The sequence below is a fragment of the Nyctereutes procyonoides genome, unplaced genomic scaffold, assembly GCF_905146905.1.
Source record: "Nyctereutes procyonoides isolate TBG_1078 unplaced genomic scaffold, NYPRO_anot_genome, whole genome shotgun sequence".
Lineage (NCBI taxonomy): Eukaryota > Metazoa > Chordata > Mammalia > Carnivora > Canidae > Nyctereutes > Nyctereutes procyonoides.
Window position 1 is genome coordinate 17,007,026 of NW_026575142.1, and position 13,433 is coordinate 17,020,458.

The window sequence follows — 13,433 nt, forward strand, 5'->3', positions numbered from 1 at the left end:
TCAATAAAAGAACTATTTATTTACAAACTATTTAAAACTATTTCTTTACAAAATAAATGTATTCTTCCCAAAACTATATTGCAATCATTTATAAAATAGTACCCAAAACACTTATTACATAGGGATTGATATACTCCAGAGTTAATGTAATTTTTAGGTTTTACAGAAATGATCACTTAGACATGACAAGTTTAAGGGTTGAATTTATGAGAGTTGACTTACATTTGGAGCTATTTGATAATTTTTTAAACCAGATTTTTATAACTAAAAAAGCAGTATTTTGATTATTCCATAATAGAATCTTATTCTTTTAAATAATACTTTCAAAACATTAAATGGTGCTGCATAAATTCTTTATTAAAGCCAACATGATACAGTCATTTAATATCTGCACTAATTTACAAGCATTAGGTACAAAATAAACATATTTACAAACCAGATACATTTTGATTACAATTTTAAATATAATTTTTAGAAAAGTGGCAATAAAATCTTAGATAAATGAGTTTTTCCTTAATCATTAAAAAATTATTTCTTAAAAGATTTTTCTGTAAATGTAAAAACTATTCCGTGCCTTATGGCAGGCGACTAGTATCTTTAATCTTGAGCTATCTTTAAATAGAAATCCAGTTCAACTCAAGATCAACTCATTACTTCCCAAAGTCCCTGTAGGGTGAATCCATCCTTCAATTTCTCTATTGCAAGCCCCAGTTCTTCTGAAAATACAGGTTCACGATCTTGTTGCTTTTTGGGAGGTAAGAGGATGAGATGGGAATATAGAAGGTGGGCAAGGAAGAAGAAAAAAACAAAAAATAGGTTTCACATAAGTTTTGTGAATACTAAATTGTTGGAATATAGAAAGTTTTTTTCATATACTATAGATAAAATGTCCTTACCTTATTGCCATCAGCAAAATAAGCCTATAAGACAAAGAAAATTATATTTCACATACTTGATATATAATAGGTTAGTGAACTAAGGAACGGGTAATTTACAGGACAATTATGTAACTAAGTGTATTTTACATTGTTACAGTTTTTCTAATGGTCTTAGCACTTAATCTTTACTTAAGCAGATTTCACTTCTTCTGTCAATCATTAGTAATGATTACAAGAGTTATGTTTTGAGCTCCAAAATATTTGTTTTGTAATAAGTATACAATTTGGATTGTTAACTTGAAAGGAGATAAAAAGAATGACCTAGAAGCTATAATATGTCATCTCTACTTTTGTTTAGAAGAAGGTGCTGGCAAAACAAAAAGCTATCAGTACTTCAATGTGTCAGCAAATCCTGTATTTTATAATTAAATATTTTACACTAATTTCGACTTGCTTAAAAATATTTATTTCCAGAGAGGTATATTGGTCAGATTTATACACTACACTACATAGAAAGCATTGACATTATTTTTGCTATGAAATAATACAAATTTGGAAACAGGAAAGCTCATTGTTCAAATATTCTTTTTAAGATCATATACCAATAAATTGAAAGGAAGTCCATCTTATAAAGATTAATTATGAAAACTATAGATTTTAAATTAACTATTTAACCTGTTCTATTATTCTAAGGTATGAAAATTTTTTCAGAGATCTGAAATCCTTTGAATTATTTTGTTCTCAAACTAGTTCCTAGTTTGGTAATTTAAAAGTAATTTCACACAAAGAAAAAATCCTTAACTTAAAAAAAATTACTTTCCAACTCATGTTTAAGATAACTCTCAAAAGTTCCAAGTTCCATGGTGTTTTACACATTTAAGCCATTACTTAATTAAATCTGACTCAGATAAAATAATCATAATAAATTTAGTATTTTGTCATGCTCACCACAAAAGCGTCTGTATGATCATCAGAGTCAATTTCTACATCATCTTGAATCTGTTCAACCGTCAGAGCTTCAAGGGGCTGAGGCTAAAAATCAGTAGACGTTAAAATGTATCAAGGAAAAATAAATAAATAAAATGCATCAAGGAGACAATATTAATTAAACAAATAATTTTAGTAAAATGTGCTGTGAGAATTGTAAATACTTGTAAAAGTATAAAACAATTGAAAACTACTCAAGTCTTAGAAAAATCACATTTATATTCTATTAAAACTAACTTTAGTAATAAATCAGTTAAACCTAAGCTTTTAAATCTGAAGTCAATATCATCAGAAGTATTAAAATGACAAATTTACTAATCTTAATATGATAGAGATATCCTTAGAGAAGAAACTGTCAGTGAACTTTATCTTATTTTCTTTCACATGTTTTTTAAAAAACTAAGTTTGGATAATAGCAAATTTTCAATTTCATTTTACTCAAAATAGTCATTAAATAGAATTTGTGAAAAGTAAAAGAACTAAGATTTAGATGGACTATCCCAATAGTAAAGCAGAGTAAAATATGGTGCTGATTAATTATGATAAATATAATTATAATAAATATAATTAACTATAAAATCTAGGGCGGGGGGAGTGGACCAAAGGATAAAACACAATTATGAGTAACTAAATATTAGGTTGAAACATATGAAATTGCCATTTTTGTGAGTCAGAAATGGTCAAATATTAATAATATCATGGTTCAACCTATGAAAAGTAGGTTCAACCCTTGAAAAGTAGTTGTAACAAATGCAATATCTATTATAATAAAAAGTTTAGAGACAGCACAACTTGTGGCTTGTGAATCCCAGAAACTTTTATGAAGAAAAGACTGGTACGTAATCTACATCTTTTAGGATGACAGTGACTTCCATAGGTAGGATTAGGGAAAAAGGTATTTCTGGCAGAGGGAACCACGCATCAACAAAACTGAGAAACCACAGAACGTGGTTGAAGAATGATGAATAATCCAGTGTGGTCAGAATAAGAGTCCAATGAGACAGAAGCAGCTATGCAGGGCTATCATATTGAAAAATCCCAACGAGCATCATTCACAGTAGTCTATGTGTACTATGTTTTTATAGTTGGGCAGTGTGCAGCCTGCATAAACAGACATGGTGGCTGTGATGTAAGCTGGTGTCTACTGAAATTCCTTAATACCAGCCCAAAGAATTCAGACTTTATCTATAGTTAATTTGTGGGAGGGTATGTAGAGTAGAAGTGTATTGCTTGACAAGAGTGATCTGATCCCCTCATCTGAAGATAGCCTCAATGTTTCAACCACGTTGAGTTGTGTGACTGTGAACAAGTAACCTAACCTAGCTAAGTCTCATCTCTATAACTGTGAGATAAAGATAATAATAATACTATACTTCATAGTACGGTTGGGAGGATTAAATGAAATGATGCATATAAAGTTCTTAGAGCAGTGAATGGGAATAGTAGGGTGTTCAAAGCAGTCTTTCAACATCTATGAATATTCACTAAGCCCTATTATGTGCTAGAGATATAGTGGTTAAAGAAAATAGATGAAAATACCTGACTTCATGGAGATTATTTATAGTGGAGAAAACTGATGAGTGTTACTAAAAATAAAGCAAGCAAGCAAGCAAGCAAAGATAAGGAACAAAAAAATGATGGAGGCTGCTGTTTTAAATGGTAGTCAGGGAAGACCTCCCTGAAGAGGTAGCTTTGGAGTAAGGGCTTACATGAGATGACAGAGTGAGTTATCATGCTGGTTATTATTATGTACTGGGGGCCAGTAAAGAAGAGAAGAAATGAAAGGTAGAGGCACTCATGTGCCTGGTATTTCATGGATATGATCAATAATTTCGTGACAACGATTATCTTCATTTTAGAATGAGAAAACTGAAGCTCAAATCTGCCTTGAATTACAAATTAATGGTGAATTTGGGACTACAGTCAGGCTTGCCAGGTTCCAAGGACCATGCATGTTCTACAATATTATTATGGAAGCAAAAGTAATAACAATAACTGTAGTTTGAATGAAAAGAAAGGAATAGAAAAAGGGAGTAGACTGGATGATTGAATGTATAAAATAAAATAATCAGGAACATAAAAAATGAAATCTCTGAGGTTTTGAGCACAGCTGACTTTACTAATGCTAAATATAAATAAATGGAAAATAAGTAAATAGATACATCAGCAGGATGGTGCTTTTGAGAAAAATGATAGCATTTTAGGTGTGCCAAGTTTGAGATACTCAAGTCTCAGTGTATCTTATAGACTTGGAAAATTATTTACCTAATTAAATTACTAGGATAAACTTTTTTTTTTTTTTTTTAAAAAAGACTTTATTTGAGAGAGCGTGAGAGAGCACAAGCAGAGAAGAGTGGAGGCTCCTGCAGGAGGCCTGACATGGGGCTCAATCCCAGGACCCTGGGATCATGACCTGAGCCAAAGGCAGCCGCCCAACCGACTAAGCCACCCAGGCACCCCTAGGATAAACTTTTATTTTTTTAAGATAGATAGATAGATAAGATAGTTATTTATCTATCTTATCTTATCTATCTCTATCTATCTATCTATCTATCTATCTACCTACTTACCTACCTACCTATTTATTTATGATAGACACAGAGAGAGAGGCAGAGGGAGAAGCAGGCTCGAGACTCGATCCCGGGACTCCAGGATTGCACCCTGGACCAAAGGCAGGGGCCAAACCACTGAGCCACCCAGGGATCCCCAGGATAAACTTTTATTTTTTTTTCTTTTTTTTTCAGGATAAACTTTTAAATGAGAAAATTCAATTTAGGTTATTTGGAATGCTCATTTATGTGAAAATACTCAAGAATATTTAGAACCATACTGATCTGAGAGAATGCGTCAAGACCAGAATAAAAGATGTGGGAGTCATCTATAACAGTATAGGTTGAAGAAACTGAAGGAGGGCTGATACTGCAAAGGAATACACAAAGAAGGCAGAGTGAAAAGCAGTGGTGAAAGCAGCACAGGGTGGGAGGAAAACATAAAAGGATGATTAAGACATGGAAAACATGAGTGTATGTATAACACAGCACAGCAACCCAGAGAGAAGTTTAAGCTGGAAGGGAAGGGGAATGAATATATAGAGAATATTACAGGGAGAGAAAACACAATCAAGCAGTGCTACTGGGCAAAAAGGGTCTGTTTGAAGTCAGAGAGTGTGAATTTGAACTTAGCTGCCCAGCGTATTTCCTGATCTCCTCTGGTCACACGCTGCAGTCCAAGAGTAGAAGAGATACAGATAATATGGGTGATAGGGCTCCACATGCTGAGTACCAGCAGCGATGCTGTTGAAAGAGTGGGTGGCAAGGGCACCATAATAGTGAGGGTGCCCGCAAAAGAACAGACAGCAAGGGAACCTGTGATAAGAGTGGTCATTGAGGGCACCAGAGACAGAACCTCTAGCACGAGTACCACTGATAGAGCCGATAATGCAGTGGCTGGTGAGGACACCAGTGACAGACCAGATGACAAGGGTCCCCGCTGAAGAGGCTAAAGAGTAAAGTCAAAGGAGGGATGATGTGCCTGGAGAGTGGGGTGGATTTGGGGAAAACCCAGAGATCACAAGGAAAGCAAAGAGCAGAAATATGAACATGATATTAAACATATTTTATAACCAATCTGGCAGTCATGAGGAAGGTAAAGAGCAGACACGTGGGTGTGATATTCAAAATATTTCATAACTGGTATGGCACAGGCACTGACGAATAGGGGGTGGACCAGGGCACACGGAGAGAGCAGACTCCTGGAGCTGCTGTACTGTGGGGCTCTGTGGGAAAAGCCTGGTGCCTGTGAGGCCTGTAAGGTTTGTCCAAATGCAAGTGGGAGGCAGAAGTGGAATAAAAGTAAAGCAGAGTGAGAGACTGACATCTGTCCACATCAGCGGAGTCTTGCACATGGATACCTCTGGGTAAACTGCTCACCCAGAAGGGTGGGAACGAATGACGAAGCAACCAGCGAGCAGACAGGTGGCGCCAACTGCAGATGGCCAAGAGGTCACGCTCACTGAACACAGTCTGTATATGAATCACTTTAAACACGGTTCAGAATGAAACTGTAGGCAGTGTGTTTATATCTGAATTTCATAGATTGTGTAAAAGCAATTCAGCAAACCCTGTGTTTTACATACGGAACAAACTACCTTTTCTTCCATCTCATAATCCACTCCAAATATGGGACTAGCAGAATAGACCTTGTGAAGTGAGTTGATTTCCTTAACGGATTCTTGTAGTTTTTCCACAGGATCTATTTTAAAGCCAAGAACGTATCCTCCACTCTGTAAGAAAAAAATAATGAAAAAACAAAAAACAAGCCTGAGGAATGGTATTCACAGTATAGGATAAACTAGCTCTAATGTCCTTATTTCAGAGCACCACAGGTAAGCTGGTTTTTTAATTAAGATTTTTGTGATGAAACACGTAAAGCATACACAAAAATAGAAAAAAAGGGCACAATAAGTATCCATGTAGTTATCTTCCAGCTTCAACAAATAGAAACATATGGTCAACTTTTTAACCTGCAGTTTTCCCAAATCTCCTCCCCTTCCCTACTCAGGATTATTTTGAAGCATATCCAGATATCCCATCATTTCATCTGTAACTATCAAAGGTGGTATTTTAAGATAAAAAAATACTGTAGATTGTGAAGGCCAATGGAACTAAGTTTTTTTTGAGCTAGACCTTGAAAAGGAGTAGACCATATCGTAAAAGAAGAAAGGGAATGGCCCAGCTGAGGCTAATTCCTTGAAGAATTAGGAAAGAAACTTGACCATGACAGGTTGTTGTTAAAGAGTGTTAAAAATTAAATTGCATACTGTGAAAGGTGAGACCATATGCTTTAGGTTGAAAGCATATACTTTCGAGTTCATTTTTTTTTTTTTAACTTATGATAGTCATACAGAGAGAGAGAGAGGCAGAGACATAGGCAGAGGGAGAAGCAGGCTCCATGCACTGGGAGCCTGACGTGGGATTCAATCCCGGGTCTCCAGGATAGTGCCCTGGGCCAAAGGCAGGCGCCAAACCGCTGCCCCACCCAGGGATCCCTACTTTCAAGTTCAAATAGTTTTACAACTAGAAATTTACAAATTTACTAACTACATGATGCTGAGAAATATACTTTCCTTAATCTTTTAAGCCTCAATTTTCTAACCATAGAGTTACCAAATTGTTGTATTAAATAAAATAATGTACATATGACATTTGATACAGTTCCTGGAACACATTAAGCACTCAGTAAATGGAAGCTACAAATCTGCAGGCAAGGGGAAAGGAATAGTTAGACATTCATATTTACATTTAGAGTTTAGAAGAGCAGTAATTTTACAAATAAGTAAATGTTTTATTTAAATGTATTTCTGCAAAGATCTGGCCTAATGAGGCACAGCAACTATAATTAGATACAGTATAATCTGCATATGAGAGTATAAAATCCCAGTGGCATGTGTGTGTATATCTGTATATGACTGTGTTATTCAATGACATTCTTGTGAATCAGTCAGACCTGAATCAAAACCTATCCTCACCACTTACTAGTTGTGAGACTGTGGGCAAGGTTCCTAACTTCTCTAGGCTTCAGTTTCCTTTGAATATAAAATGGGGAGAAATAGTAACTGTATCATAGGGTGTGTAAAGACTGAGATCATGCATGAAAAGTACAGTGACTTTGTCATTAAAAATGATCATAATGATAATAATGGTTATGTCTACCCAACAAAGAAACATAAGATTCTTCCTGTGTGGACAATTACTATATATGACTTTAAACTCTTTATTTAAGTTCATGTCACAACTAACAATCTTCTTAGATATAAACTGCTTTACGATATAAATAAAACTAAAAATAGAGACTGTCATAGTTTAAAAAAATCTATTAAAGATTAATACAATTATAAAATATCTTACCTGCTGAGAGCTTTCTATGACAAGAGCTAAACCAAATTTTGAATCTCTAATCTTGATTGAACGCTGGATGTAAAATGAAAAAGAAGAAAATGCATGCTTTTAGGATCTGATAGTAGTGATTCTTCAGCACAAACAAGTTTTCAACTTGTACACAGTAACTGTGTACATAATCTAAAGGACAGAATTCTCCCTCTTTCTTTCATTATATTCCCATAGAGATCAAATAAATGAAAATGTTCATACTAGAAGTAGGCAGCAAACTTGTAAGGTAATGCAAAGAAGACATCTCTGAAATACGCACAAAGTTATGACTCACATATCCCCCACAATCAGGGAGTCTAAAAACTTTTCTGAGTATTTTAAACCAGAGGCCAGCAATCTTTTAGTACTGGAGAGCCAGTGTCTTTTGTGGTTCCCAAGGCTGAGTTGGTTTTTAAAAGTCACATGAATATGACTGTCCTAGTGACAGACTGTGATGATATCAGGTTGCAAGTTGTTTGGACCAGGCTGGATTCATTCCAGGGGCCATGGTTGGTAACTGTATTCTTAAATAACAAAAAGCGTCCTATTTGAAGAACAAAAAGCACAAGGTCGTTTACTACTCTGTAATTTTTTTTTTAGTATGTCAGGCAATGTATGTAAATCATACAAAACAGCAATGAACAATACAAACATCAGTTTATCAAATACCTATGTAGCCTCGGTCTTATCTTCCCAGCCACGGTTATATTTATATATTCCTCCTTTCCTTTAGATGGCCAGAAACCATTTTCTTCCTATCAGATTCTAGGATTTCCTGCTTAATCTCTACCAGACTGAAAACTCCTTTTTGACAGGAACTGTGTACTTGTTAATGATCTTCATGTCTATATCGCTAGCACCTAGCAGAGCAGGTGCTAAATATTTGGCAAAGGAATGATCTGGCATTTTCAAGTAACTCAGATATCAAACAATTTAGCCAAAGATAGGCTTGGGAATAGTTTGCAAAGAATCATCCTTCTTGTAAACTAAAAGGTCTTTTAAAAAAGGACATTTTCCAGCCATCACATACATTGTGTCTACTCAATAAATTTTTGTTAATGAAACTGCTTAGTGTTAAGACTACTTATATCCCACAATATGGGCAATTATCATAGAAAAACGACACAGGATTTTCATTGGCTATTTCTATGTTTCATCTAACTTGCACTAGGGTCCTAAATGTAATTTCCTTATGTAAAATGAAATTCTTCAGTTTATTAGAGTTTACTATTTGTTTCACTGAATCACATACTTATAGTAGTAGCAACAGAAGACAAAAAGAACCACTTTTACTCTCAAAACAAATCAGTCTCAGATGTAGTTAGTTCTTACTCTGGATTTTAACAGCTTTAATTGAACTTAAGCTAAAATCATTATCACTAAAACCTATCTTGATTCCTTTAACCAAATCTGTTGTATAAATCCAGCTTGTATTACGTGCTGTATTTGAATATAGTGAAAACAGCTCATTCACAGAATTTTTTTTTCATTCACAGAATTGAAGAATTCATTCTGGCTTTATTTTATTTTTAAAGATTTTATTTATTTATTTGAGAGAGTGAGTGAAACAGGGAGAGGGAGAGAGAATCTGAAGCCAATTTTGCACTGAGCACAGCGCCCAACGCAGGGCTTGACCCCACAGACATGAGATCATGACCTGAGCTGAGACCCAAGAGTTGGACACTTAACTGAAGCCACCCAGGCACCCCTTCATTTTGGCTTTAAAGGCAGAAAGTGTTGGCACGCCTAGTGGCTCAGTGATTGAGCATCTGCCTTCAGCTCAGGGCATGATCCTGGAGTCCCAGGATCGAGTCCCACATCGGGCTCCCTGTATGGAACCTGCTTCTCCCTTTGCTTATGTCTCTGCCTCTCTCTCTCATGATAAAAAAAAAAAAAAAGCAGAAAGTGTCAACAGAGTCAAAACAATGTGTGTGATCTGTGTGCCAAAGCCATGCAAAGAACCACTATATATACCTGCTTCATAAAAAGGTTATGGAAAACCTTAGTAGCCTTCTGACTGGAATCTAAGAAGGACATATCTTAAAACAAAACAAAACAAAAAAACTGACACATCTTAATCTGCATGGTGACTATTAAAAACTTTAAAATCCAGTATATTTCTTTTTTTTTTCTCAAAATTTTATTTATTTGAAGGTGGGGGGGTAAGAGTGAGAAGCAGTAGGGAGCCCCGATGCAGGGCTCAATCCCAGGACCCTGGGATCATGACCTGAGCCGAAGGCAGATGCTTAACTCACTGAGCCATCCAGGTGCCCCTAAAATACAGTATATTTCTCTCTTAATAGTAAATTGATAACGGTTGGATTTCCCTTGAATGTAAGTACAACTGGGTCTTTTCTATGTTGAAATTATAAATTATCAACATTTTATTTTTTTAATTTTATTTTTTTTAAAGATTTTATTTATTTATTCATGAGAGACAATGAGGGAGAGACAGAGACACAGGCAGAGGGAGAAGCAGGCTCCATGCAAGGAGCCCGATGTGGGACTCGATCCCGAATCCTGGGATCACGCCCTGAGCCGAAGGCAGACGCTAAACTGCTGAGCCACCCAGGTGTTCCAAATTATCAACATTTTAAAAGTCTGCTCTCAGCAACACTGCTGCCACTTAAAAAGGGAGAAAGAATTCATTTAATCCTGAAAATTGTAGTATTTATTTATTTATTTATTTATTTATTTATTTATTTATATTTTATTTATTTATTCATAGACACAGAGAAAGGCAGAGACACAGGCAGAGGGAGAAGCAGGCTCCACACAGGGAGCCCGACGTGGGACTCGATCCCAGGTCTCCAGGATCACACCCCAGGCTGCAGGCGGCGCCAAACTGCTGTGCCACCGGGGCTGCCCAAATTGTAGTAATTACTGAACATAAATTATTCATTCTGCATTAAAATAAGGTCAGCAAAATACATGTACTTACAATTTGTAGATATGGTATACTGACGTTAAAACTGTCATTCATATTTGCATGCCACACAATTCTCACATTGGTAATAAAAAAGGTTCCTAAATTTCCCTGGAAAATATGAGATATATCAATGACCATCTGTTTGAATACTCTTTATTTTCTAAACACCAGAATAGTTCTGATTATCATGGTAGCAGAGAATACTAGAACTGAGTATCACGGAGTATTAATGACTTCATTATTCACTGGATGGAAGAACAATTAGATGACTGAAAGCCTGGATTCTGAAGTTAGATTCTAAAAATTTATACCATCAATACTTACCAGTTTTCTGACCATGGGAAAATTTGTTCTTGATGCACTGTGTCCCATGTAAAATGGAGATTTGATTAAATAACCCCCATAAATAAAGCCCTTATCACAGTGTCTGGCACATAGTAAGCATTCTGCAAGTGTCAGATCTTATTACAACTATTGTTCAAAACCTGGCATAAGACAAGGGAGTTGTGGTAAGAGAAAGACAAAACATGTGATAACCCCCATTAGTTCACAAGAGATTTTTATGGCTCTTTAACACTACTATAAATCAAAACTGTTTTCCAATTATATGGCCCCTAAACATCTACTCAAAATTACTCCAGTGTGATAGCTAAATGGTCTAAAAAATCTTTAGGACCTAATAATACATGGTACTAAAATTAGCCACCTCTACCTTTTATCTCTATCATTATCTACCTTTACCTCCACCTCCTTCTTACCATATACTGCCAGAGGAATTTATTTTATACTTTGAGATTGGGTATAAAACATTAACTTACAAACCCAAAACCTGAAAAGCTTTCTTCTGGGATGGCCAGGTGTGAAACATCAGAAAAGACCACCTATTTTTTTTTTAAGATTTTATTTATTTATCTGAGAGAGTGAGTGAGAGACAGAGCGAGAGTAGGGGAGCAGGAGAAGCAGACTCCCCGCTGAGCAGGGAGCCCGAAGTGGGCTCGATTCCAGGACCCCAAAATCACGACCTAAGCTGAAGGCAGGTGTTTAACGAACTGAGCCACCCAGGAGCCCCCTCTTTTTTATTTTATTTTATTTTATTTTATTTTATTTTATTTTATTTTATTTTATTTTATTTTATTTTATTAAGATTTTATTTATTTATTCATGAGAGACACAGAAAGAGAAAGACAGATACACAGGCAGAAGGAGAAGCAGGCTCCATGCAGGGAGCCCCATGTGGGACTTGATCCCAGGACTCCAGCATCATGCCCTGAGCTGAAAGCAGATGCTCAACCGCTGAGCCACCCAGGTGTCCCAAGACCACCTATTTCTTAATTATAATTAAGTTAATAAACACACGTGTAAGTGTATATTTCCCTCCTCTACTCTCGTCTTGCAAAAAATTGTTATACAAAAATTTTAACTCCCTTATTCCTGGCCCATGTCCCATTACATAATACTAAGTCTAACTTTACAAGCAATCATTATTTATGTCACCACTTCTTTTCTCTTATTTTAGAAGAAGACAGCAACCTGCAAAACTCTCAAGGATCTTTTTAAAAGATTAAGAGGGCATATTTTATTTTCGGGAAACATGTTAGGTTGACAATAACATCTCTATTTTCAGTAAAATACTTCTGATAATCCAATCTTAATTAATTTAAACTGTGAGGTTTGGTGCTAGATGGTAAGGATCTAACTATGAACAGAATAATTCCACCCCTACCCTTAAGAAGCCTACAATCTAATGTGGGTACAGGCAAGCTCTGCATTTTAGAGCAGGAATAATTTTTTTAAGGTTTTACTTATTTATTCATTAGAGACACAGAGACATAGGCAGAGGGAGAAGCAGGCTCCCTGCAGGAAGCCTGATGTAGGACTAATCCCAGGACCCCCATCTTACCTGAGCCAAAGGCAGTCACTCAACCACTGAGATACACAGGCACTCCCAGAGCAGGAATAATTTGAAGTGGTAATTAAGTACAGATTGCATAAGCAACACACAGAAGGAAGCTTACAGAAAGTGACATCTAAGCTATGACCTAAGGTCCCAGGGATCTGTAAACTATGGTCAATGGGATAAATCCGGCCTGCTGCCTCATTTTGTATGGCCAGAAACCAAGAATAAGTTTTACATTTTTAAATTATTCTCTTTAAAAGTCAAGAGAATAGTAATTCATGAAACATGGATATTTTATGAAATTCAAATTTCAGTGTCCATTGTCAAGTTTTATTGAAATATAGCCATGCTTACTTGTTGCTATGGCTAGTTTCACACTACAGTGCAAGTCTGAGAAGTTATGACAGAAATGACCTACAAAGCCTAAAATATTTACCATCTGGCCCTTTCGAGTAAAAAGCTTACTGATTCCTGACGAGGACTATTTAGATGTAGAGCTGTCTATATACTTTAGAACCATTATCAGAGTTTAAAACTAGAACTTCTCAAATGAGCAGAATTTAATTACAATTTAAGTTTATGATTCAATATTTAGCAAGAAGCTCTTCATTCAAATGCTACAGCTTTACCTCCGTGGTTATCAGTCTAACATAGGTTGTAATATACACAAAGCCTGAAAACTACTTAGGTAAGAGAAAATTTTTCTTTAGAAATTGATGTGTTACTTATTCCAACTTATATGTTTCAGCTGGTTATAGCTTCAAGAGCAAATGAGAAGTTATGATAATGAATGTAGGAATCACCAAATGAATTGT

The 13,433-nt window shown here is 35.7% G+C and overlaps 1 protein-coding gene across 1 annotated transcript in view; it reads right to left on the minus strand.

Annotated features, from left to right (window-relative positions):
- The window catches only part of BBS5 (Bardet-Biedl syndrome 5), a 27,811-nt gene continuing 14,378 nt past the window's right edge, over nucleotides 1-13,433 (minus strand). Inside the window, exons 7-12 of the mRNA XM_055308490.1 lie at nucleotides 10,734-10,829; nucleotides 7,772-7,834; nucleotides 6,013-6,147; nucleotides 1,827-1,910; nucleotides 897-920; nucleotides 1-744 (exon numbers count right to left, since the gene is read on the minus strand). Coding sequence (XP_055164465.1) covers nucleotides 643-744; nucleotides 897-920; nucleotides 1,827-1,910; nucleotides 6,013-6,147; nucleotides 7,772-7,834; nucleotides 10,734-10,829 — 504 coding nt within the window. The 3' untranslated portion in view covers nucleotides 1-642. The remainder of the gene's footprint in view (nucleotides 745-896; nucleotides 921-1,826; nucleotides 1,911-6,012; nucleotides 6,148-7,771; nucleotides 7,835-10,733; nucleotides 10,830-13,433) is intronic.